The 20592-nt window shown below is 46.2% G+C and overlaps 3 protein-coding genes across 4 annotated transcripts in view; 2 read left to right on the top strand and 1 right to left on the bottom strand.

Annotated features, from left to right (window-relative positions):
* RABEP1 (rabaptin, RAB GTPase binding effector protein 1) overlaps nt 1-3062 on the top strand; it is a 49812-nt gene extending 46750 nt beyond the window's left edge. For both annotated transcript variants that reach the window (XM_075112776.1, XM_075112777.1), the window contains exon 18: nt 2418-3062. In XM_075112776.1, the coding sequence (XP_074968877.1) occupies nt 2418-2519 (102 nt within the window). In that variant the 3' untranslated portion in view covers nt 2520-3062. The remainder of the gene's footprint in view (nt 1-2417) is intronic.
* Nucleotides 3063-6811: 3749 nt separating this feature from the next.
* Nucleotides 6812-17386, bottom strand: NUP88 (nucleoporin 88). Its single transcript, XM_075112778.1, has 17 exons — nt 16996-17386; nt 16397-16566; nt 15822-15947; nt 15518-15604; nt 14705-14881; nt 13402-13585; nt 12811-12961; nt 12010-12108; nt 11770-11860; nt 10732-10833; nt 9864-10022; nt 9312-9437; nt 8723-8788; nt 8400-8480; nt 7923-8049; nt 7429-7547; nt 6812-7038 (listed from the first exon to the last, which is right to left on the bottom strand). The coding sequence occupies exons 1-17, from the start codon at nt 17233-17235 to the stop codon at nt 6975-6977; spliced, it is 2169 nt and encodes a 722-aa protein (XP_074968879.1). The 5' UTR covers nt 17236-17386; the 3' UTR covers nt 6812-6974.
* On the top strand, nt 17298-20374 carry RPAIN (RPA interacting protein). Its single transcript, XM_075112787.1, has 7 exons — nt 17298-17451; nt 17639-17818; nt 18348-18411; nt 18938-19052; nt 19267-19330; nt 19457-19591; nt 20151-20374. The coding sequence occupies exons 1-7, from the start codon at nt 17374-17376 to the stop codon at nt 20178-20180; spliced, it is 666 nt and encodes a 221-aa protein (XP_074968888.1). The 5' UTR covers nt 17298-17373; the 3' UTR covers nt 20181-20374.
* Nucleotides 20375-20592: the final 218 nt, after the last annotated feature.

Raw genomic sequence — 20592 nt, forward strand, 5'->3', positions numbered from 1 at the left:
AGGTGCTACTTTTGTTTCTTTACATCTCCAGAGCTGCATAAAACAAGAAGTAGCAGTTGTAAATTTTCTTATGTTGGTATTTATGAACTCTTTTTAAAATTCTTAGTGTACTAAACTGATCAAGTATTCCTAGTATAATATTAGCATGAAAGCCTATTGGGGATGACACTTTCAGACCCTAGTATTTCATTGTCCATGTCCTGATATTTTCCCAGTGTATTACTTTTCACAGCAAATCATTAGGATGTAAATATTTGAGGACAAAGTAAGGAATTTGTACTGTTTGAAAAACTATTTCATATATTCCTATCCTGTTACACAAAAAAAAAAACCACCAAACCCCACCCCAACCAAAAGCATGTATATGCTGGTGTAAATAGCTATACCCTGAAAGGAGGTTGTAGCGAGGTGGGGGTCTCTTCTCCCAAGTGACAAGTGATACGATAAAAGGAAATGGCCTCAAGTTGTGCCAGAGGAGGTTTAGACTGGATATTAGGAAAAATTTCTTCACCAAAAGGGTTGTCCAGCACTGGAAGAGGCTGCCCAGGGAAGTGGTGGAGTCACCATCCCTGGAGGTATTTGAAAGACGTGTAGATGTGGTGCTTGGGGATGTGGTTTAGTGGTGGGCTTGGCAGTGCTGGGTTAACAGTTAGACTCGAAGATCTTAAAGGTCCTTTCCAACCTAAATGATTCTATGATTTACTGCTTTCTATTTATGTTACCTGAAAGTCTCTTCCTTGCTGCTGTCACTATTGCCATCCTTGTATTTCATCCAGAAAGTGGACCCTGTGGTTGGCAATGAGGTACCGAGAGGTGGCTGAAGGAAGGAGTTTTGGCAGGGGCGTTCATCAAGGCTAATTCCAGTCTGTCAGGCTGATCTCTCTTTCTGTTAACTGTAGAGAGTATGAAGGGACCTGCAGTTTTTGCGTCTGCAGGGTGACTAACTGTCTCCTTAGGGAGCCAGGCTCACCTTCAGTGTCTGTGTTTTTTGGAATTTGCACCCCCCATCACGTTCCAGCTTACTAGAAGTCTTGCTTACAAAGGAGCTACTGAATTTCAGCACTGTCTCCTTTGAGTTCTTGGCCAGTCTTCTCTGTGAAATTCAGCTGAATTAAAAATACAGATTTTTTGGGTCAAGTGTTCTGGTTTATTTGGAAGACTAAAACAGAAATATAAGAAATTGTTTACTAGATGGAGTTTAACTGGATGAACAATAGGGAACTGTCCTCTCTTGTTCTGGCTGTTTCTGGAGGAGGTAGGACAAAGGAGACTATTGAATTGTCCTGGCTAGTGAAGTTGCTTCTTGCTTGTCATCATCCTCTTTTTTCTTTTTGGTTTTTCTTTTTTGTTTTTTAAAAAAGAAGTCTGCATGCACTGGAATATGCAGTTATTAGAGAAAAAACATCGACCGCTTGGAAGACGTGTGGCACACTCTTGCAGGTAGTTTAGTAGGCCTTCAGTACTGAGTTCCGTAAGAATGTTGTAACTCTGTATTTCTTGTATTCTTTCTGCCCCACAGCAGTTCTTACACAGTTAGTGCTTTCAGTTTAAAGTGGTTTGTGCCACCTCCACCGTGCATAGTACTAGATCTGCTGCGTAACATGAGAGATGACCACAGAATGAGGATTTTGGTTTCCTGATAGCCAGACAGGGTTATTTCCTTCTCTGACCCTGTCAGTGGAGAGCTTGGAGTATTACGATGCGCTCACTGTGTGAGGTGTTCACTGGCCGAGTTGGGTTTCAGCGACGGAGAGCAAGGGCCAAAAATCAATTACCCACTAGTTGGGAATTCATGACTGAAAGCCCAGATCCTAATACAAAGAACATGGAAGCCTGAATGTAACAACAACAAAAAAATTTGTCAGCTCTTCACGTTCATTTCAACACAGTTCTGCTGGGTACTTTTCAGCATATGAGAAATAGCTTAAGATAGATTATGAGAAAAGCAAGTAACAGGAGTGAGCTTGGAAATGGGACGTTTCCTCTAAGAGCATTTTACCTTTGGTCTTGAGAGTCTTGAAGCCATATGTTAGGTCTCTGCTTCCTTACAGTCTTTCTGTCAAAGTTTACATTGTTCTGGACTTCTCTTCCAGTTTGCCTGGCCAGTATGGTGTCAGCAACTGGTTACTGGGCAAAACATAGAGCGACAATGAAGGCTTGCTTGAGTCCCACAGAAAGTGGCTTTTTATTTAAAAAAAACAGCTGCCTTATGTCTTCCTTTCCCCCATTCTTGGTCCTAATTTAAGCTTGTGCTCCTTCACGCCTTGCATTTTTCAGCCAGTGATAATTCGCTATCTCTTCTGCTTGCACAGGTACTCAGGGTTGCTAACATGGCCTGTTGGCTTAGTTCTGGTTATGGGTCTGTGGTCTTGCACCAGCACATTTTACAGCTCATTGCATCTGTTGGTTTTCTGTAGGTGCAGCTGGAGCGGATCCGGCAGGCAGATTCCCTGGAGAGAATCCGTGCAATCCTGAATGACACAAAACTGACGGACATTAATCAGCTTCCTGAAACATGACACCCTGATGAGCGGGCTCCAAGGCTGCGTTTGGGGTTTTTAACTCATCTTTATAGCAACATTAATTATTATTTAACTCTAACTGAAAGCGCAGAAGACAACAGAGGGGAGTAATGACTAAGTTTTGTTTCTAGAGGGGGGAAAAAGGTTTCGTACTGGGCAGGAAGAGAGCACAAGGGTGACTTGCAGTGTAGGAAGAACTTTCCAATGGAAACACTAACGAGTGCGGTGTTTCGTGTTCCGCTGAGTGGGATCAGTCCTTACATTCTGAAAAACTTCCCCTCTTTCAGCCGACTTTGTAACCTAATATAGAGTTTTGGAACATTTACCCCATGTCTTTCCCTCTTTCCTTCCCCTTCCCCCCCACCCCCGTGATCAAAGTAGCTGCTGGAAACCGTGTTGTCCCTCCAAAACATTGAAGAGCAAAGTGGTTGAAGTTTTTCTGTTTGAATAGTCAGTAACAGTATTCAGCTAGCAGAGAGAATGAGGTGTAGAGTATGCTGTATGAATATTTTATATTAAAATATGACTTTATTAGCAGGACACTGGATATTGATCTTATTTCATAACTCAGTACCTTTTTTTTTCTTAACCATTTATTTTCTGTTGAAGAATCTGAATGCTGCTGAAATGTGGTGGACATGAGTGAGCTGCGTGTCTCCTGAACAGATAAATGCTAATCCAAAAAAAACCCAAAAAATGTACTGAGAATTTAGGTCCTTGAAATTTTTCCGTTGAATTCTGATACTTAAGGAAAAGCACAAGAAATGCACTGTTTTGTAATCTCTTCGCAAATATAATTTAGAATATGGAACTACAGCTGGTTCTTTCTCATCTCTAAAGCTGAGCAGTATCTGTAATCCCTTTTCTGTGCAAAAAAACAACCAACCAAAAAACCTAGTATAAATCCTGTGCGCAGTGTGAGCATTGGCATGGGGTTTAAGGAGGTCTGCTTTGCTCCGGTAGATGACACCAGATGTAGAGTTGCTAGCTTTCACTGAAAAGTGTCAAGGTAAGGTGCTGAGTGAAGCAGTCGGCTTGACCAACCGCTTCTGGGTCAGCATAATAGTATGCAAAACAGTGATTGCACTCTCAATCACAGAGCACATATGCGCTGGAGCTGCATTATTCTGCTGTCTCAAGTTTGAAAGGTACAGTGCATCTCTTACTTTAAAGTATGGTATCGGGTCCTATCTTTCGATGACCATACATTTAAATTGCACTATGTAACATGGTGGCAAAGACAAGAAATTCTTGTGATCAGTTGGGTGCTAGGTTTGGGTTTCTTGGTCTATAAATGTATGGTGGTAACATGACCATTCCTCTTCCTTTTTCTTCCTCTGTTGGAGTTCCATGCACACAGTTGGTTAGCAGTGGTTTTGTGTACGGTTACAGGTGTTGATAATACTGATGGTGCAAACTGAGTTCTTGAAGCAGCCCCTACTTACAGCTCCATTAAAAGACAGGAGGCTGAGGGAGCAGGTCATTACTGTCCAAAATTTATAACTTAGGCTTTCCTCCATTGCTTATTGTTTTTTCTTTACGTACTTGACCATAGATCTGAAGGTGATGAAGAAAACCAGAAATGACAGAAAATGCTCCAAACTGTAATGCACATGACTATATTTTAAGTGCTTAAATACTATTTTTAGCAGTGTATATCCTGCTACTAACATGAGGTTAGAACCGGTGGTTTTGAAGAGGAATGCCTTAAAAACAGCCAAAAAGAAGCATACCAGCTCAACTCCTTGTCACTCATTGCAAGAATTAAAGCATTTTATTAACCCTAGCAATTAATTCCTTTCATCTCCTGACACCCAAAAGCCATTTTCCTACCTTAGTAACGAATAGACTAATAGATGGCAGAGTTGTTGTCTTCCAGATGACGCTTAATTTCGCTTAAAAGTGAAACTGAAATATGGCTTATGTTCTTTATTAATTGGATATTACCAGATTCGGGGGTTTTTAACCTTTCTTAGTATTTGCTGAACTGTGAGGTGACGGCAGCTGCCTCCTGATGCATAAATCCAATACTGGAGGTTTTGCATTCACTTTTCCAGTGGTCAGGGTCCTATTCTATTGAATAAACCTTGGAGAAAAAAAATATAGGCCTTTAATAGGAGCTGCAGAATGAAAAGCTCTCTCCTATGTTCCCTTCCTTCCCAAAAACTAACTCTTAACTGGTTACTGATACTTAACCTGTGCAGCAGTGTTTAAGGAAGCCTGTTGTCGTATGGCAAAACAACAGAACATCCTAAACATCTCTTCAGCAAGCTGAACACTTGAGGAAATGCACCTGAAGACCTAGGCAGAAAAAGAATTTTTGGTTTTTTCTGGACTGTCCTCCTAGTGCAAGAGCACGAGGAAGCAGCTGTTCGAGGCCTTTCAGCATCCCTTTCTGGTCCGTGTGTCAGTGCCCATTCTCAGCAGCGCTACCTTCCCGTCTGCTCTAAACAACGGTGGCTGTAGCTGACCATTTTAGGTTGTTTCAAGTAGTTACAGGGCTGGTGTGGCTTTTCCTTAGTGTATTTTCACGAATTGTTGACATGGCTTTCTATAGGTCTAGTGGTGTCAGATTGCAGGTGGTGGCTGAGGGTGTCTTGCTGCAGTCCGTGGGGGGAGACGGGTGAGTGGGCAGTTTGTGATCTTTCATAGACACAGTAATAAATATAACAGTTGCAGAATGGAGTTTTGCATGTGTGTGTGTGTGTTCGTGTGCATGCTCGTGTATTTTTCTCAGTGGACAGCGGCGGCATGTTGGTCTAGTTAGAGGAGGCTGGAGGCATACGCCGTAGGGCAGAAGGGGTCTGAGAACTCACTGAAAGGGCTGGGTGCTGACTGCTGGCTTCCTTGCTTTGAAACCAGGCACTGCGCGAGTCAGTGAAGGAACTTCCTTTTGGTTTGGAGAGGAAGGGTTTACGGTTATTGTATGGTTGTTTTCCCTTTTACCACCCTATTCCATCGTGCACCTGAACACCTTTACGCCTGGTTAACTGAGCTGTGACCATTTTAGAGTTGGAAGACGAGTAACCTTTTTCACCAACCAGTGCAAATGTCTTATTTTTTTTTTAAACCAGAACCCTGACCACTCACAGGAGTGGTGGGAGCTGTGCTGGCTACGACCAGCTGCCCTGCTACCCCAGAGGAGCTGTTCCTCCAGGGGCAGGAAAGCACAGTTTCAGCAGCAGCGCCTCAAGCTTCTGCTGACCTTAAGAAACTTAAAGGGGCCTTTAAAAAGAAAAAAGCATGTGCCAAATTTGCAGAGCAAATTTAAAAGTCTGTAAATTAAGTGTAGTAAAGGCTCTTGGTGTAGATACAGGGTGGATTATGGTGGTAACGCTCATAAAACAAATGCTCTTCCTTCCAGTTCACGGTGTTCTGGAGCTTGATTTGCGTAGGGTGGTACGTCCTCCTCACTCTAGTAAGAAATCCTTAGCAGGCACTACTTCTGACCTGGCAGGTCAGCTACAATACGCAGGATGCGTGGATTAGAAAACTGGATTCTGGTTGTGTAGACTGCAAAAGGGACGAGATCAAGTTTTGTATGCATTCCTATACTTGTATAGTCTTACTCTGTACAAAAAAAAGTGTTCTTGCAGCATGTCTGGTAACCTCGTTACCTAACAGGTAATAACAGCCCTCCTTTCCTTACAGCTTTACTTTGGCACCTCTTACCGTGCCCCTTTTGTAGCAGTGCAGTACTACTTTTCAAAACTGAGCTTGACCATGTCACCTTTTCTAAGGGGGGGGGGGGGGGGGGGAAGACAACAACTATTTATTGTCCACTGAAGTTTGTCTACAGCAGATAAATAATTGGCCTTTTAATGTCAAGACGGACTCCAGAGCCATCTTTTGATAAAGGCAAACTGAGTGTTTGGAAGTTAATACTGCATTCCAGTGAACCAAGCCATCGGTGTCCTGTGCAATTGTGGATGTAGAATTCTGCTGTCTACAGGATTCAAGTGTAACCATTTGTTAACTGTATTGAAGGTGTGTCCTTTATGAGGAAAGTGTTCCAAATTAAAAAAAAAAACAAAAGCTGCTGAAGTGTGTGCGCTTCTCTGGTCTTTCTACTCTGCCTTCTGCCGCAGGCCTCCCCCGCAGTAACCATGCCGCGGACCAAGGGTAGGAGTCGTCTCCCAGAATAACCCCAGGGAGCTTTCTGAAGGAAGTAGCAAAACCTTCCCCCGCTACTGAGCTAGCTGTAAGTATTGCACTACAACATACTTAAGATTCAAAACACCTGCTGCCAAGTCTCCTGCCCAGGAAAAAAAGCAAAAAGCCACAGCATGTAAGGAGTCTTATCAAAAGTATTTTATTTCACAGTCCATTTTTACAAAATAATAAGTAAAAGGCATATTGTTCAACATACAAATGTTAAATATACAAAGGAAAATACCAGGGAAAATTGAAGTTTGTCCAGCCTTTCAGTGTAGGTTCCTTGTTGTGGATGTGTTAGAAGTTCACGTGGCTTCTGATGTCATTGATCTGTTTTACCATTTCCCTTATGTGTTCTCCCCTTCAAGAAAAATAAATTCAAGTCAAAAGGCTTTAAGTCATTTTTGCTTGAGACTAATGAAGAAGGAAAATACTTCCTATGGGAGAAGCAAAGAACGGGAGCACTGTTGCAAGTCATTTTTTAATGATAGGCTGGATCCAGACTGCCAAAAGACCCTTGGGCAAAAAGGAGACTGAAACTAAAACTGCTTTAACAGTAGCATAAGATGGCCAGTGCTGCTGCCACAAGCTGGCACACTTTATGCTTCAGACCATCTCAGCAAGCTCGAGCTGGTGCATCAGGCAGCCCCTCATGCAGCACAGGTTAAACTAGGCCCTAGGAACTTGACTGGAGTTGCTTATCTAAGTGCCAGGGCTTGAACTCTAGGGGAGGATCCAAGCTTTAACTTACTCCTCTTTCAGGACGGTTTGGATGCACTTGCTCTGGTAGGCACTGAGGGTGATGCTGGGTTTTCGGGGGCTGGTACCCTTTTCCATCTTTTTCTGCTGGTATTCCTTTTTCATCTTAACCTATAAGTCATGTACAAAAAGAAGACCCCAGTCAGTGTTGATACTGCCTGCCACAGGGAAAGCTTGTTACAGTCAAACTGGCATGTCATACCACAATAAATTTCCAGTTCTTTTGGGTTAAACTCTGCTTGCTTTTGCATATTTCCTCCCACAAAGAGAAGAGAAAGCTAGCACTAAGACTGAGGAAGGTATGTAGACTTTCTTAGGGTTGCAGAGGCTCTGTCTCTATTACTAACAAGTATCAGAAGTTAGTTGTTGCTAATTTAACGAGTACCAAGTTGCTCTATGGGAAGGACAGTATTTCGTCAGCACTACTGTTGGGTACGGGTGCGACGATGTCAGTAACCTACCAGCCAGGATACTTTGTTATCCCACCTGTCTGATAGCATTGCTCAAGTGCTGCAGCTGGTCATGTATTGTCTGCAATTCTTTCTTCATATCTTTTTCACTGTCTGATAGAACAGGAAGCTGAGTGTGGAAACTCCGAAGTACTTTCTTCATCCTTCATGTACAAAGCAAGGAATGTTGCTGAGTTAACTTACCTATTGGACCAGTTACGCTAAAACACAGTCAGTCTTGCGCTTCTGTCGTTCTTCCCAAGTCTCAGGGGCCCAAGACTTTACTTTCCTCTTTCAGTTAGTCTCACACAGCATTTCTAAACAGCAAGCTGACTCAGTCTGGACCTGAAGTCATACTGTAAAATCACCACTGAGCTCCAAAGAGAATTCGTGAGGCCCAGGCTTCTGACAAGCCCGGGTAATGCTTCCTGCCTGCTCTGTTCTACCACACGTGCAAGAGGTGTTCTATACAACAGCAAGTGAGCTGTGACGAAACGGTGTAGCTTGCGCTCACCTGTTCATAATATCTTCTTGCTTCTCTTTGGCTTCCTCATACTTGTCAGCCAGGCGCTCAGCCATTTCCCGCAAGCTTTTCCTTTATGCAAGTGAGAAATGTTTATTTACTTCAGATTTACATGCAAGGCAGTCTGTTTGTGGAAGGAGGACAAGGAGCCTGAAAAAGCAAGCTGGCGCAGGATGTGAATCTACATGCTTAATTACAGCTGGAAATGCATTTGCTTCTCGCTTGTTTCACACAGGACCCTGCATAAGGTACTTTGGTAGGAAGGATGTCATTCCTGAGGTTTGACTTGATAAAAGCAGATAGATTATACTCACCTTTCCTCTCGACAGTAATTGAGATCTTCCAGCTGTTTCTTCTTCTGTCCCCACAGCAGCTTCACTCTTAAAATACATACATACATAAAATAAGAACTGCCCACAACAGCAATCCAGCTGAGTCAGGATTTAGGCCACAGAGAAAATACGACAGAAGCAATTGATGCTCCAGGGAGTATGAAGAACTAAAAGGCACTGAAAACTGGGCAGTGGTGAGAACAAACTCTTCTACTTTGTCCAACTTTATAATACCAAATACTGTAATTTGAAGAAGCAGAAACTTATTTAATGCAAATTTCCTTTCAGCAGCTTTGTCAGGATTATTGCTGAGGCCAAAGGATTTCCTACCACCCACAGGCACAGGCAGACTGACAGCAGCAAAAGAGTAGTATTTTATATGCGTGTGATTACTTTTTTTTCCTTTCCCCTGGTAACTCTATTTTTGGTTCTGCTATTCCCTTAGCCTTACAGGAGTACATCGTACTCCTCTGCAAAGGTTAGTCCAGCAGAGGAGTGCTTGGTACTTTGTGAACCAACATCACTGAGACATTGGAGGGCAGTTATTTACGAGGGGCTGTTTTTTCCCTACCTTTGCTGAATCTCCTCTTTTGCCAGATCTTGTTTCAGTATATATTCCTCTCTGAACACTTGTGTGGCCCTGCTGAGAAGCTGGAGGCATTCTTCAGGGGGAGGAGCAGCATCTTTATCAGCAGACCTTCAGAATATGAGACAGGTTTTTGCAATCCTCCTCTAACATGTTCCTTTGAAAGGCTAAACCACTTTTAGAGTGGTCTATAATTAAACGCGTGTGCTAGAAATCATTTTTCTTATATGAGGAAATGCCAAGGTATGTTAAGATACTCAAACCCCCCTGGGATAAGTGATGAGCAACCTCATCAGCTGTGGCCAGCCCTGCTTCGAGCAGGGGACCGGAGCAAGATGATCCCCCTCCCAACCTACATGGTTAATTGATTGGACGCTGCCCCTGTAGGGACAGAGAGGCACAAAGCAGGCTGCAGGAGCTGCGCCTCTGTTATTGCTCTGTCCAAGCCAATGCGATGTTCAGGCAGGAGCTGAGGAACACACATCACTCCTGAGAATCTCCCCTCTTCAGGTTCCCTAGGAAACCATATTTACTCACTTCAGAAGCAAGGGATTGGCAGAACTGCGCTGCAGGATGCTTCGGATATGCTTCTCAAATGAGTGCTGTGACTCAGCCAGGATACGGAGCGGGGAAATGGCAACATCTTTGTCTTCTGTGGTACACAGCAGGGGAGGGGATGCAGGATGGACTGTACTTCTACCAAAGAACATCAAATTGGAGAACACAGTTTAAAACAGAAAAATTTAAACTATGTCAGCATTTAAATGGTAGTTAAAACAAAGCGTGGAAGTGTTCCAAGAGAAAATATTCCAATTATGTGGTAAATCCAGTTCTAGACAAGGTTGGTGGAGCTCGCATCCCCCCCATCTTTGGCCACAGCTGAAACTAGCACGAATCATAGATATCCTTTGACTTAAGGAGAAGAAATTTCCATAACATGGCAAGCAAGTGCTCAAAGGGCAGAATAACCTGCTTTTTCAAAGCAGCCGAAAGCAATTTAAGAACCCTTTTTTTTTTTTTGCTTTCCTGCAAACATAACCTTAGTGCCCATCTAGACCCTCTGTAGTACTGTCTGTAAACGAATCTGATTTGCAGATTCCCTCATTATAAAAATGAAGGAAAAAAAACCCAATACTGATGTTAAGAACCTTTTGATGCAACTCTTGTCCTAATACTTATTAAAGGTGATATAGATTAACTATATCCCCTAAAAACACCTTATCAGTAGTAAATTGCCACTATAATAAAGCTGAAGTGCTCAGCCAGAAGGCAAACTTCACTGTGTGTCATAGGAGGTGCAGACATCTGGGGTAAAAGGATCAAAAGAATAATAATTTAAAAAATACTATCCTGGGATCCTTTTCATGAACAGTGACAGGTTTCAAACCAGTTAAGAACCACGTACAACAGAGGCCTTGTAATACACTCATAGGTGTTTGTGATGCAGATCATTGTGGGCCCCAGGATGTCAGAAACGATCCAAAATCCTCTAATCGGAGCAGGCTGCCTGAAGGGAAGAAAACACAAGAATTTTCTGTCAAAAGCGTTCTTTGTTCCTGAAATCGTTGTGCAAGTTCACTCTTTTGGAAAAGCTCTCGCTACAGCGACCTTTTGCTAAGCTAAGAACCGCTCCCTGGAATGACTCCTGCAAAATAATTATCCTCATACCGCACCATGTGACCAGCAGTCGGCTGTACCAGGGCAAACTCACCCCTCCTGGGAGAGGGAGCACCTGTATAACTTAACAGTGAAACAGAAGCAAAAATGTGCTGTGACCCAGGAGACGTTACCCACTTGTAGTGGGAGGCACAGGCTTGGGCTGTGGGAGACCCCAGGTGCTCTGCGTACCACCTTTTTGCTGCCAGTGGCCTCCCCACAGGTAACTGCTAACAGCACTGGGGAGTCGCCAGCTGTGCTAGTTTAGATGACATTTCACACCTATTTATTAATAGGTTTAAGAGGTTGGTTTGTATTTTCATTATGTTTAATGCACAGCAGTCTATAGAAATTATTAGAGCTTATAAAAGTGAGAAAATAAAGCAGACATATAAAAATTACATAGCCCAGAAAAAGATGGGGTACCTCAGGACACATCCCCACCCCCCCCACAAAAAATTGAGAGTGTCTTTCAAGGCGTTGTTTGCTCTTCACCAAGTGGATAAGAGGAACACAGCAGCATTCAAGACTCTCAGCCAAATCAACCCTAAGAGTTGTCCTGGGTCAGATAAATAGAAGTGAAAACTTCTTCTGGTTTGATAGAAGATTTTCACACAGGAATTTAGCTTACTTCCTGATACACAAATTGCTTATTTGTATTATTCAAATTCTGTTGAGCTGACTTCATTATTTTTAATGGCAAGAATGCAGCAAAAGAAGGCAAAGAATAAATATTTTCCATAGCAACTCACTGTTTTGGAAGCAATAGAAGAGGTTTGGTTTTTACCTGCAGGGCAATGGTTTGGTACAAAGAATATGTTCAACAAAGCACCTCTGTTCTGCTCCCAACTCTTGTAAACTGTCTTTGTCTTCTTCATCTACAAAGAGATTTGTCACAGTGTGTGAGATCCACTTTGCAGGGTAAGGGATTCTCAGTATTACCCACGTCCACCAACTTGTTACTAGCAAAACATCGGTGTTCAGATAGTCATCTCTTCCCTCCGCATGCAACAGTCTCGCCACTCACCTGAACCAAGGAATTTGTGCAGTTTATTGATCCACGTCAACCCCACACTATGGACACCAGCTTCATGTGTGCAGTGGTATCGAGACGGACATTTCGGATCTGAAATTTAAACAGCAAACTTAGGAGAAGGCACCGAACTGAGAACTCAGCCTTCAAACCTGCACTGTTGAACATGTCTATCAACTTATTGTCCAGGCAGCATTAACATCTTGTTGCACCTAGTAACTCTTCCCCATCCAAAAATTGAGCTAGATGTGTTAGCCACCTTATTGGAGTTCTGCATAAAATTAAATTATGCTTGAAATACCTGATGAGTTGTTTTGAACTATTCCTGTCACGCCACATCTGTATCAATCCACTAGATTTTAAAGGGAAGCTCAGTTAAAGCCACCGGATCAGCATTGTGACATTTCTTGTTCAGAAAGACCCAAACACTTTGTCCTACCTGACCTCCTGCCCCGCAAGTACATGGGATAGTCTAATAAGCAGATCCCACTCCTTCCCTCAGGATCACCCTCCCCACAGCACCTGCTTACAGATGTTGGTCATCACAGATGCAACAACTTCTACTTTATAATCCACAGCTGAAAGAATTTAGCGTTGTGTGACCACATGTGACCTGCCCTTGCGTAAACACCAAAGCACCTCCCAGGCTTGCTCTTTCCGTAGCTTTATTGAAGACATCAGGCAAATCCTTACTCTGATACCATTCTTTGACACCAATGGTAACTTGAAAATAGCTCAATCCTAAATTCATGAAATAAAGCAAGTAACAGCCAACAACCTGAATGCCAGCCCTACCTCGATGCAATTTGATTGGGCAAGAGAAATCAGACTCCAAAGGCTCTTCTTCATCTCCTGATGCCAGTTTTAGTGCAAGTTCCAGCTCAACACATTCAAACACGTACAGGGAAGGAATAAGATCAGATCTTGGGTCCCATGATTTTTCTGACTGTAGAGAGCATTGAAGTCTTCTGTCAGACATCATTTAAACAGAAAGGCCAACACAAGCAACATCAAGAAAGAGTTATGTAATACTGGCAAAGGTATTAATTGTTAGGGAAAGTCATTCAAGTCTATTATTTTTACTTAAAAATAAATTTCTCAGAAGCATGCTTTCTTCTTAGAAGATCCTCTTCAAAATAGTTCATAGTAAGTTTGATCAAAAACTGATAAACCTGCAGGATACACAGAACTGACATGTCAAATGAAACCACCAGAGAGTCACAGGGACTGGCTGGAATACGAGGAAGACTCACTACCTCATCATGAAAGAATGCAGCTTTGGCACTTGGCATTGACTTCCTGGCATCCTGCCGTCTTGCAGCCAGGAACTTTGACTAGACAAACAAAAATACCTATAGGAAAAAAAAAACAGGACAAGGAAGGTACCTGCTCATCATCCTCTTCCCCGTCCAGCACCACGCAGTGATAAAGCATTCCCGACTCGGTGGCAATCACCAGGATGTTTGGAACACAAGGCAGACAAAGGACAGCACAGGCATCATAGCCATAGTTATCTTCCGCAGCAGGGTGCATGGGCAGAGGGCCAAGCAGCTTGCCAAGATTTCCAGTGCTGGAATAAAGATGATGTGTTCACAACATAAGGTGTGAAGGAGACCTCCCCACAGCTGCCTGTGGGAGTTTGTTGGACAATCACTACGAAATAAAGATGGTTAAAAAAAACCCACCCAAAACCAGACGGTTTGGAGCTCTGTTTAACTTCCATTAGATAGTAGCAACCCAGAGTGCTGCAGATTAAGAGCCTGCACCGCACCTGCTTGGTGGAGACCTCACAAAAGAAACTGGAGCTCAGTAATAAGGTTTTATGCTTTGAAAGCAACCAAGCTATGCTTCAACAAATTCAAGAGGAAACATTTTCATCCAAGAACACAAAGTGCTCACAGAAAGCTCAAGTTAATTATCACTTAATTGTTTTCTTGCTTAATAAAGCACTTTACAAGCAGTATTTTGTGGCCTGGCATTTCTGTAGGTAGAACTTTTGAAGGACTAAGCCTATTTCATTGCCTACAGACAGGATGTGCTCAAAGCTGCATCATTTCTCATGCAGATGCACACAGTGCTGTTTCTAACCTAAATACCACACATTTTAATACTCAGATACGCTAGATCTAACTTTTAAGTTTTCTACCACCTTCTCAGTTTTTTGAAGTGTATGGGGTTTTGAGTTTGGGGTTTTGAGTTTGGGGTTTTTTTTGTTTATATTCTTGATTCAGATTCTTTACCTTTCACCCTGGAACACACCTGCAAAACCTATATGACCTTAAAATATTTCTTTTCTCAAGACGCCACTGGCTCTTTCAGCCTTATCCAGAGCTAAGAGTATCTGCACTGTGAACTGGAGGCCCCAAAACACACCTAACAAACGGCCTTAGACCCACTGCTCTTTTAACAGTTCAGTGTCTTCATTTCAAACTCCTGACTGTAAACAACGGCCAGTGGAATCTCAGCAGCGCAAACTGCACCCTTAACATCTGGATGAAAACAGATGGCACGCTATTTTTGGATTTCAGTCTGTTAGCACTGCCAGAAAGAGAGAAAACAGGCTGCAATACAATAAAACTCAGCCCAGCTGCCATTACAGAGTCCCAGACAAGCTGAGAGATGCCCCTCCAACCCAACAATGCACAAAGATAGAAGCGCCCATGAAACTGGAGGAGGAACGCAAGCCTACCTCTGTAGCAGGCTGACATATGTGAGGAATGTCTCTCCGTTTTCGTATAAAATGTAAAGTGGGTAGGCCAACACTTCTTCACTCCCTCGCTGTCCAAGAACGTTCTTTGGGACCGGCACCAGCAGGCCGAAGTCAAACGCCACCGCGGTCTCTCCCAGCGATGCTGTATAGGCTCTCCTAGGGACGAGGCCGAACAAGACCTGAAGTCAGCAGTGACTGTGCAAACGCACGTGTTTAACCAGGTCCATTGGTTTGTGCTGACAAACGACTGCTAAACGCCTGTCCGCCAGTCCTTTGATGTACACCATCTTCAGCAGCAAAAGCATGCAGGTAACATCCTTCTTATGGTCCCTCATCGCTGCAACACACCCACCAGCCCGCCCAGTTTCGCAGGGTAAAAGAGGAGGGTGTACTGGTATTTAACATGTAGTGCATCAGTCAGTAACTTGACTAGCAGAGACCCTCAAGTTTTTCCTTCCCAACTAGGCCAAGAAGGAAATAAGTTCATCTGCATTCCCCTCTCAAAAAGCCCTTCTTAACCCCATCTTAAAGACAATGTGCATTTTTCAGATGACTACTCAAACACTTGACTGTACAGTTTGTTACCACTTTCTTTTAGAAGGATGGGGAAAAAAAGGGGGGGGAAAAAGGTGCAGTTACTGTGGTAGGAAGAAGTCCTAGCACTGAGAAAGTCCATAAAAAAAATCACACCAGATTTTCAGGTAGATTTATCACTTATTCATTAAAAACACAACTGAGAATACAGAGCTTATTCTGTCAAAAGCATTTCAAAATACAACAAGTCACACAAACCCTTTTTTGATTGTAAGAGTCTCCTCCTCAGTGTCTGAAAGAGCAATCACTTTGATGGGTGTCTGAGGTACCTTCAGACTGTAAAACCTAGAAGAAAGGAACAGCAGCAGTGGTCATTCAGCTGGCAGGGTTGCACGTGTCCCCGCTGATGCAGGAACACCAAACAGTATCAGCCTAAAGTTTCTCCAATCCTATTTTTCACTGGAAATCCTGGTAAGAACGGCAGGACACAAACATCTAGCAAAAAATCAGACTGGCTACGACAAAAGAAACACTTAGATAATCAACTACAAACAAGTTTTACCTTATAGTGTTATCTGAAGTCAAGAGCACAATATGGGGCTCTAATGTCTCACAGGGATACCAAGCAGCGTGCTTTAAAGTCAGCGATATTGAGCTCGTGAAGAACCTTTCCGCAATAGGAACCGTGCTGAAACACAGAGCAGAAACATGCACCATTACAAGAAACACAGGAGTTACTTCTAAAGCGAAGCAGGGGCAAGAGGAGCTAAAAACCCAATTAAAAGGTTTCAAAGCCATTAGCTGTACTGTCTCGAAGTTGGAGGGACAGCTTTAACTTGAAGCGCTTTGTTGTTTCCATCTGGACATGTACTTTTAGCTACCACTGCTAAAAAACCCCAGAAGGGAGAGAGAATGCTACAGAGCAGAGCCTTGCTCCTCAGCATTTGCAACAAGCTCAGACAGTCATTTACTTGCGTCGCTTGACAATCAGCAAGTCCCTGAGCCAAAATAGCTTCATTTGTGGTTGCCCCTACAACCCCGATACAAGCAATGCCTTCCGTGTCTGTTTGGCCCCAGGAGAGGAGAGGCTGTTGAGGCAGGACGCGGATGTCGGTGACCGCCTGAGGTCTCACCCACCTACAGTTCACCGTGGATTTCCCACCTTCAAACTCCGAATTCTTCCCCCAGCGCTTGGGCAGCTCCAGCACCATGAGCCCCTTCGTACCGATGAGCGCCACATGATGCTGTGTGGGGCTTAACAGCGTCTGATAAACCTCAAAAAGGGGTGGGTTTATGCAGATAAGGGTCTGAAAATACAAATATTACAATTAAGCACAAGCCGGCAAAAGCGCTCACGGAAGCGCGGCACGTCTTTACTTCGGACAGTGATTTATACAAGAGCTACAAGGTGCAGAACGAGGCAAAAAAACCCGCTTCCACCCACGGCCAAGCACAAAGCCGGTGGGTTTCACGGAGGGGAGACCCACCGAGAGCGGGCTAGAGGGCAACCGCTGGCCGGGGGCTTTCGGGGCCCGGTCCCCCTCGGCCCCGCTCCCGGTAACGACCCCCTCACCCTCACATAACCCCTCCTCACGGCGCCCCCCCCAGTAACGGCCTCTCATCCTCCCAAACCCCCCCGTCACAGCCCCCCACCCCGGTAACAGCCCCTCGTTTCCCCGTAACCTCCCTTCATGGCCCCCACCCCGGTAACGGCCCCTCCCGGGGCCGGGCCCCACCTGGGAGCGGCTGAGGCCGGCGGAGTCGGGCCCACCGAGGCGGCGGAGGCCGATGGTGAGGAGGGCGCTGCGCTCGCCGTCCCAGAGGAAGAGGTCGCCGTCGAGGCCGAAGAGGAGGTTGCGGATGAGCGGCGGGCGGGGGGTGGCGGCGGGGGGAGCGCGATCGCGGAGGCGGCTGAACACCGCGTGCTGTGGCAGGGCCGCACGCCACTGCTCCGCCGGGCCCCACTCGGCCGCCATCGCCCCGCGCAGCCGCCGCGCGACACGGCGTCACCACCCCGCGCCGCCAATCGCCGCGGCCCCGCGCCCCCGCCGCCGTGCCGGGACTACATTTCCCAGCGCTCCCCGCGGCCGAGGCGTCCCCCGCCGCTCCCGGCCATGGAGCCGCCGGCGCGGAGGCACCGCGCGCGCTGCCCGGGACCGGCCGCGCCGCCTTGGAAGGAGACCTACCGCCGCGTGAGTGGGGGAGCGGAGCGGAGCGGAGCGGGGCGGGGCGGGGCGGGGTGGGGTGGGGGGTCCGCCCGCTCCTCCCGGCCCTGGTTCACCTCCGCCGGCCAGGCCCGGCCGCGGGGTCCGGGATGGGCCCGGCGGGGCCGCCGCCCCGCTCCCTGCCGGGCGCTGACGGACTCCCCGCTCCCCCCAGCGCTGCGCGGAGAGGCTGCGGAGCAGCCGGGCGAAGCTGCTGGAGCGGTACCGGCGGGCCGGGGAGAGGGTGCGCGGCGCGGGCCCGGGCGCGCTGCTGGTGCCGGAGGTGATGGAGCAGGAGTGGCAGACGCTGCAGGAGAGCCCGCCGCCCCTCGGGGGCAGGGCGGCCCTGGCGCAGGTCAGTACGGACGGCGCGCTCCGGGCCTCGCATCCGCACGCCGCCTGACGCGCACCCGCCAAACGCGGCTCTCCGCAGCCGTAACCTGGCGCGCTCGCGGGCCGGAGCTGGCACAGCTCGGAGCGTCTGGGACTCCAGCCTCCGCAGCTAGTGCGGGGCGTTGCGCTGGGGAAGCGCTCGCCTTTGGGCGCACGAGTGAATTCCTCGTTCCCTTCACAAACTGCGTGAGAGTCACGGCGGAGGGTGGGTGGGGTTCCTCAGCTGGGGTTTTCGCTGACTGCTCCTGGGACGGGAATAAAACTTGGATGTTTTCAGAAGCAAGTGCTCGACCAGGCTGTGTTCCCATCCGTTGTGGCTGGCCTTGCGCAGGATGGATCGCTTTCCACAGCACGTGCTACTGCACATACGGAGGCTTACCAGATAGAATAAGCAGGGGGGCTTTATGTTGCAGTGACAGCTTAGTCAGGTGCTGGAAGTTAAGTGAGAAAGCAGCCAGGATGGGAGAGTGGCTGACTGATGCACCTTTCAGATGCTAGAGGACCCCGATGAGCTAGCCGTACTGGAAGAGATCCAACAGGAATTGATCTTGCAAGGTAAATACTTCACATTTTCTGACTTCTATTTGATTTGTAATATTCCTGTCTTTCTAGTAACCCAAACAAGCTGAGGCTGCACTCCCTGGTTCTTGCAGACAGTGTGGTACAGAAGAGCCTCCTCAGCAACCTCAGTAGCCTCTCTAATGCACCAGGGCCCTTTTTGACAGGTCCTAAGGGTTCAAGTGGCACTGTAAGGTCTGTGAGAAGCTAGCAAGAGAGGAGCCTGGAGAAACAGGACTGAGGTGTTGGGGGGCTGCCGGAACCCCTGCAAATCAATTCAGAATGTTTCTGTATTGTTGGTTGGAAAGTGGAGGGTCGCCCAATTGAGACCGGCTAAAGATTGAGCCATAGTCAAAACTGGATTAACAGGAATGACTTCACCAAGTGGAGAAATGTGATCCAAGGAAAAAGACTTCAGAAACCAGTGCCTGCCCCAGCCTCCCCGTGCCCAGCCACTTCACGGGTGCGGCTTTGTCTCCAGTTCAGAGCAGGTGCGTGCGGGTGTTTTGCTGTGTTATTGCAGAGCAGTCGGTTATAGAAGAGTACGAGCGAAGCCTGCAGTTTGATGAAGAATGTCTCAACGCGATGCTTGATGGCTTGGATGCCAGCGACAAGGTCATCTGCCCAGTGTGTAGGAAGTAAGAAAGCCCTTGGCATTGGAATGAGGTTCTCCACTCCCCTACGGCAGTTTGGGCTTAGAAACAGGCAAAAGCAGCGGGCAAGCAGGCTGCTGTGTTAACTTCAACAAAATAAAAAAGCCTGAGCAACGATCTCCTAAATCTAAGAGGGTTTTTTGCTAAAATTTACCTTTACGCTGGTGGTTGTGGTGATCTCACCATATGCTCTTTCTAGGAATAACCTGACCGTGAGGAATCACTTGGTTTTTTGCCAGTGTGGATTATACATCAGCACACAGGTAAGATGCACTGTGAGTAATGCGTTAAACCTGACATCTGAAGCCTGCTGCTGCTGCTGCAGAGGCAATTTTAAGCTACAGACAGCAACTTAAGTGTGAGGTTTCTTTTAATCCTGTTTTTCTCAGGACATGACCGAAGGGAAGCTTCGGTCACTTCTAGAAAACACTGTAACAGAGCACAGTCACAGGTGCTTCCACGACCCAGAGTTCACAGTTACCAGTGGAATGGAGGAAGAAGCCAGTCTGCTCATGAGCTGCCCGGTGAGTCTCAACGTCAGGCTTCTGGAAAGGGTCTCTGCTGGGGTGCACTTCTCAGTTACAGGGGCAGAAACCACAGGGCTGTTAATCCCAGGGGTTTGTGTTGCTGTTTTTCCACAAACTTTGGAAGTGGTTTTACTTCTGACCACCAGTAAGTGTAAAAGGACGAGCCAAATTACGCAGCTTATTGTAACTGCTGGACTAGGGAATCCTTCAAGGCCCTGTCAGACTCAGTCCCTCACCTTTCTCACACCTTAGCCAGCACCTTCCGAGTTGTGTGCGGAGCATCTGTTCAGATAAGTGGTCCACAACGAAGTTTTAAGAATTACTTCAGTTTAAACCTCCTCAGAAGGCTTGCCCATGCCTCTTAGGAAACACAGACCGCCCCTTTGGCTCAAGCTAGGGCTAGCAAGCTTTGAGCTTTGCTGCTTACATACAACCACCGTGTGTACCTACAGCACGAGGACAGCGTTAGGAGACACGCATTTCAGATAGCTTTGAACATCAATAATTGATTTCATACATTGCTATAGCTTCTCTGTTCAACTTACCTTTTGTAAAGGTCTGCGACTCCTGGACAATCCTCCTGTAAGCTGATTTGGCTGCTGCTTTTTTTCTGGAAGGACTTCAAGACTAAAAAATCCATCCAGAGCTGCTAGTATTTTTTATGTGTATACTTGTAACTGCTGTGTCAGAAAGATAATTGAAAGGGCAGAAGTACTGCCCTGACCTGCACTTTTGATGGCACAGTGTCCATTCTGAAATAAATATGCTTAGTTTCTCTCAGCCTTTGTGTTGTCTTTAACGTCGGTGATCTCACAGCGCACACTGGACTTCAGCTTTGGTTTCCGTTTAAACTTAATACAACTGGAGACGTGGGTTTGAGCAGGCGGCCCGAGCTGCTGCCCTGCAGCGGTGCCGCTGGCACCGGCATCCACAGCCTTCCAGTCACTGTGTTGGGCCTGAAGTGCTACAGCCACCCTGCAGGATCTCTCTAGAACAGC

This window comes from Phalacrocorax aristotelis, chromosome 18 (assembly GCF_949628215.1).
Source record: "Phalacrocorax aristotelis chromosome 18, bGulAri2.1, whole genome shotgun sequence".
In the NCBI taxonomy this organism is placed as follows: Eukaryota; Metazoa; Chordata; class Aves; order Suliformes; family Phalacrocoracidae; genus Phalacrocorax; species Phalacrocorax aristotelis.

Coding starts and splice junctions, on each gene's coding strand:
- NUP88 (XM_075112778.1), bottom strand. CDS start 17,235: ATGGCGGCCGAGTGGGGCCCGGCGGAGCAGTGGCGTGCGGCCCTGCCA. Junction 13,586..14,704: donor TATGTCAGCCTGCTACAGAG/GTAGGCTTGCGT, acceptor TCTTTATTCCAG/CACTGGAAATCTTGGCAAGC. Junction 10,023..10,731: donor TGTATTACAAGGCCTCTGTT/GTACGTGGTTCT, acceptor GTTCTTTGGTAG/AAGTACAGTCCATCCTGCAT.
- RPAIN (XM_075112787.1), top strand. CDS start 17,374: ATGGAGCCGCCGGCGCGGAGGCACCGCGCGCGCTGCCCGGGACCGGCC. Junction 17,452..17,638: donor GGAAGGAGACCTACCGCCGC/GTGAGTGGGGGA, acceptor CGCTCCCCCCAG/CGCTGCGCGGAGAGGCTGCG. Junction 19,053..19,266: donor ATCTGCCCAGTGTGTAGGAA/GTAAGAAAGCCC, acceptor TGCTCTTTCTAG/GAATAACCTGACCGTGAGGA.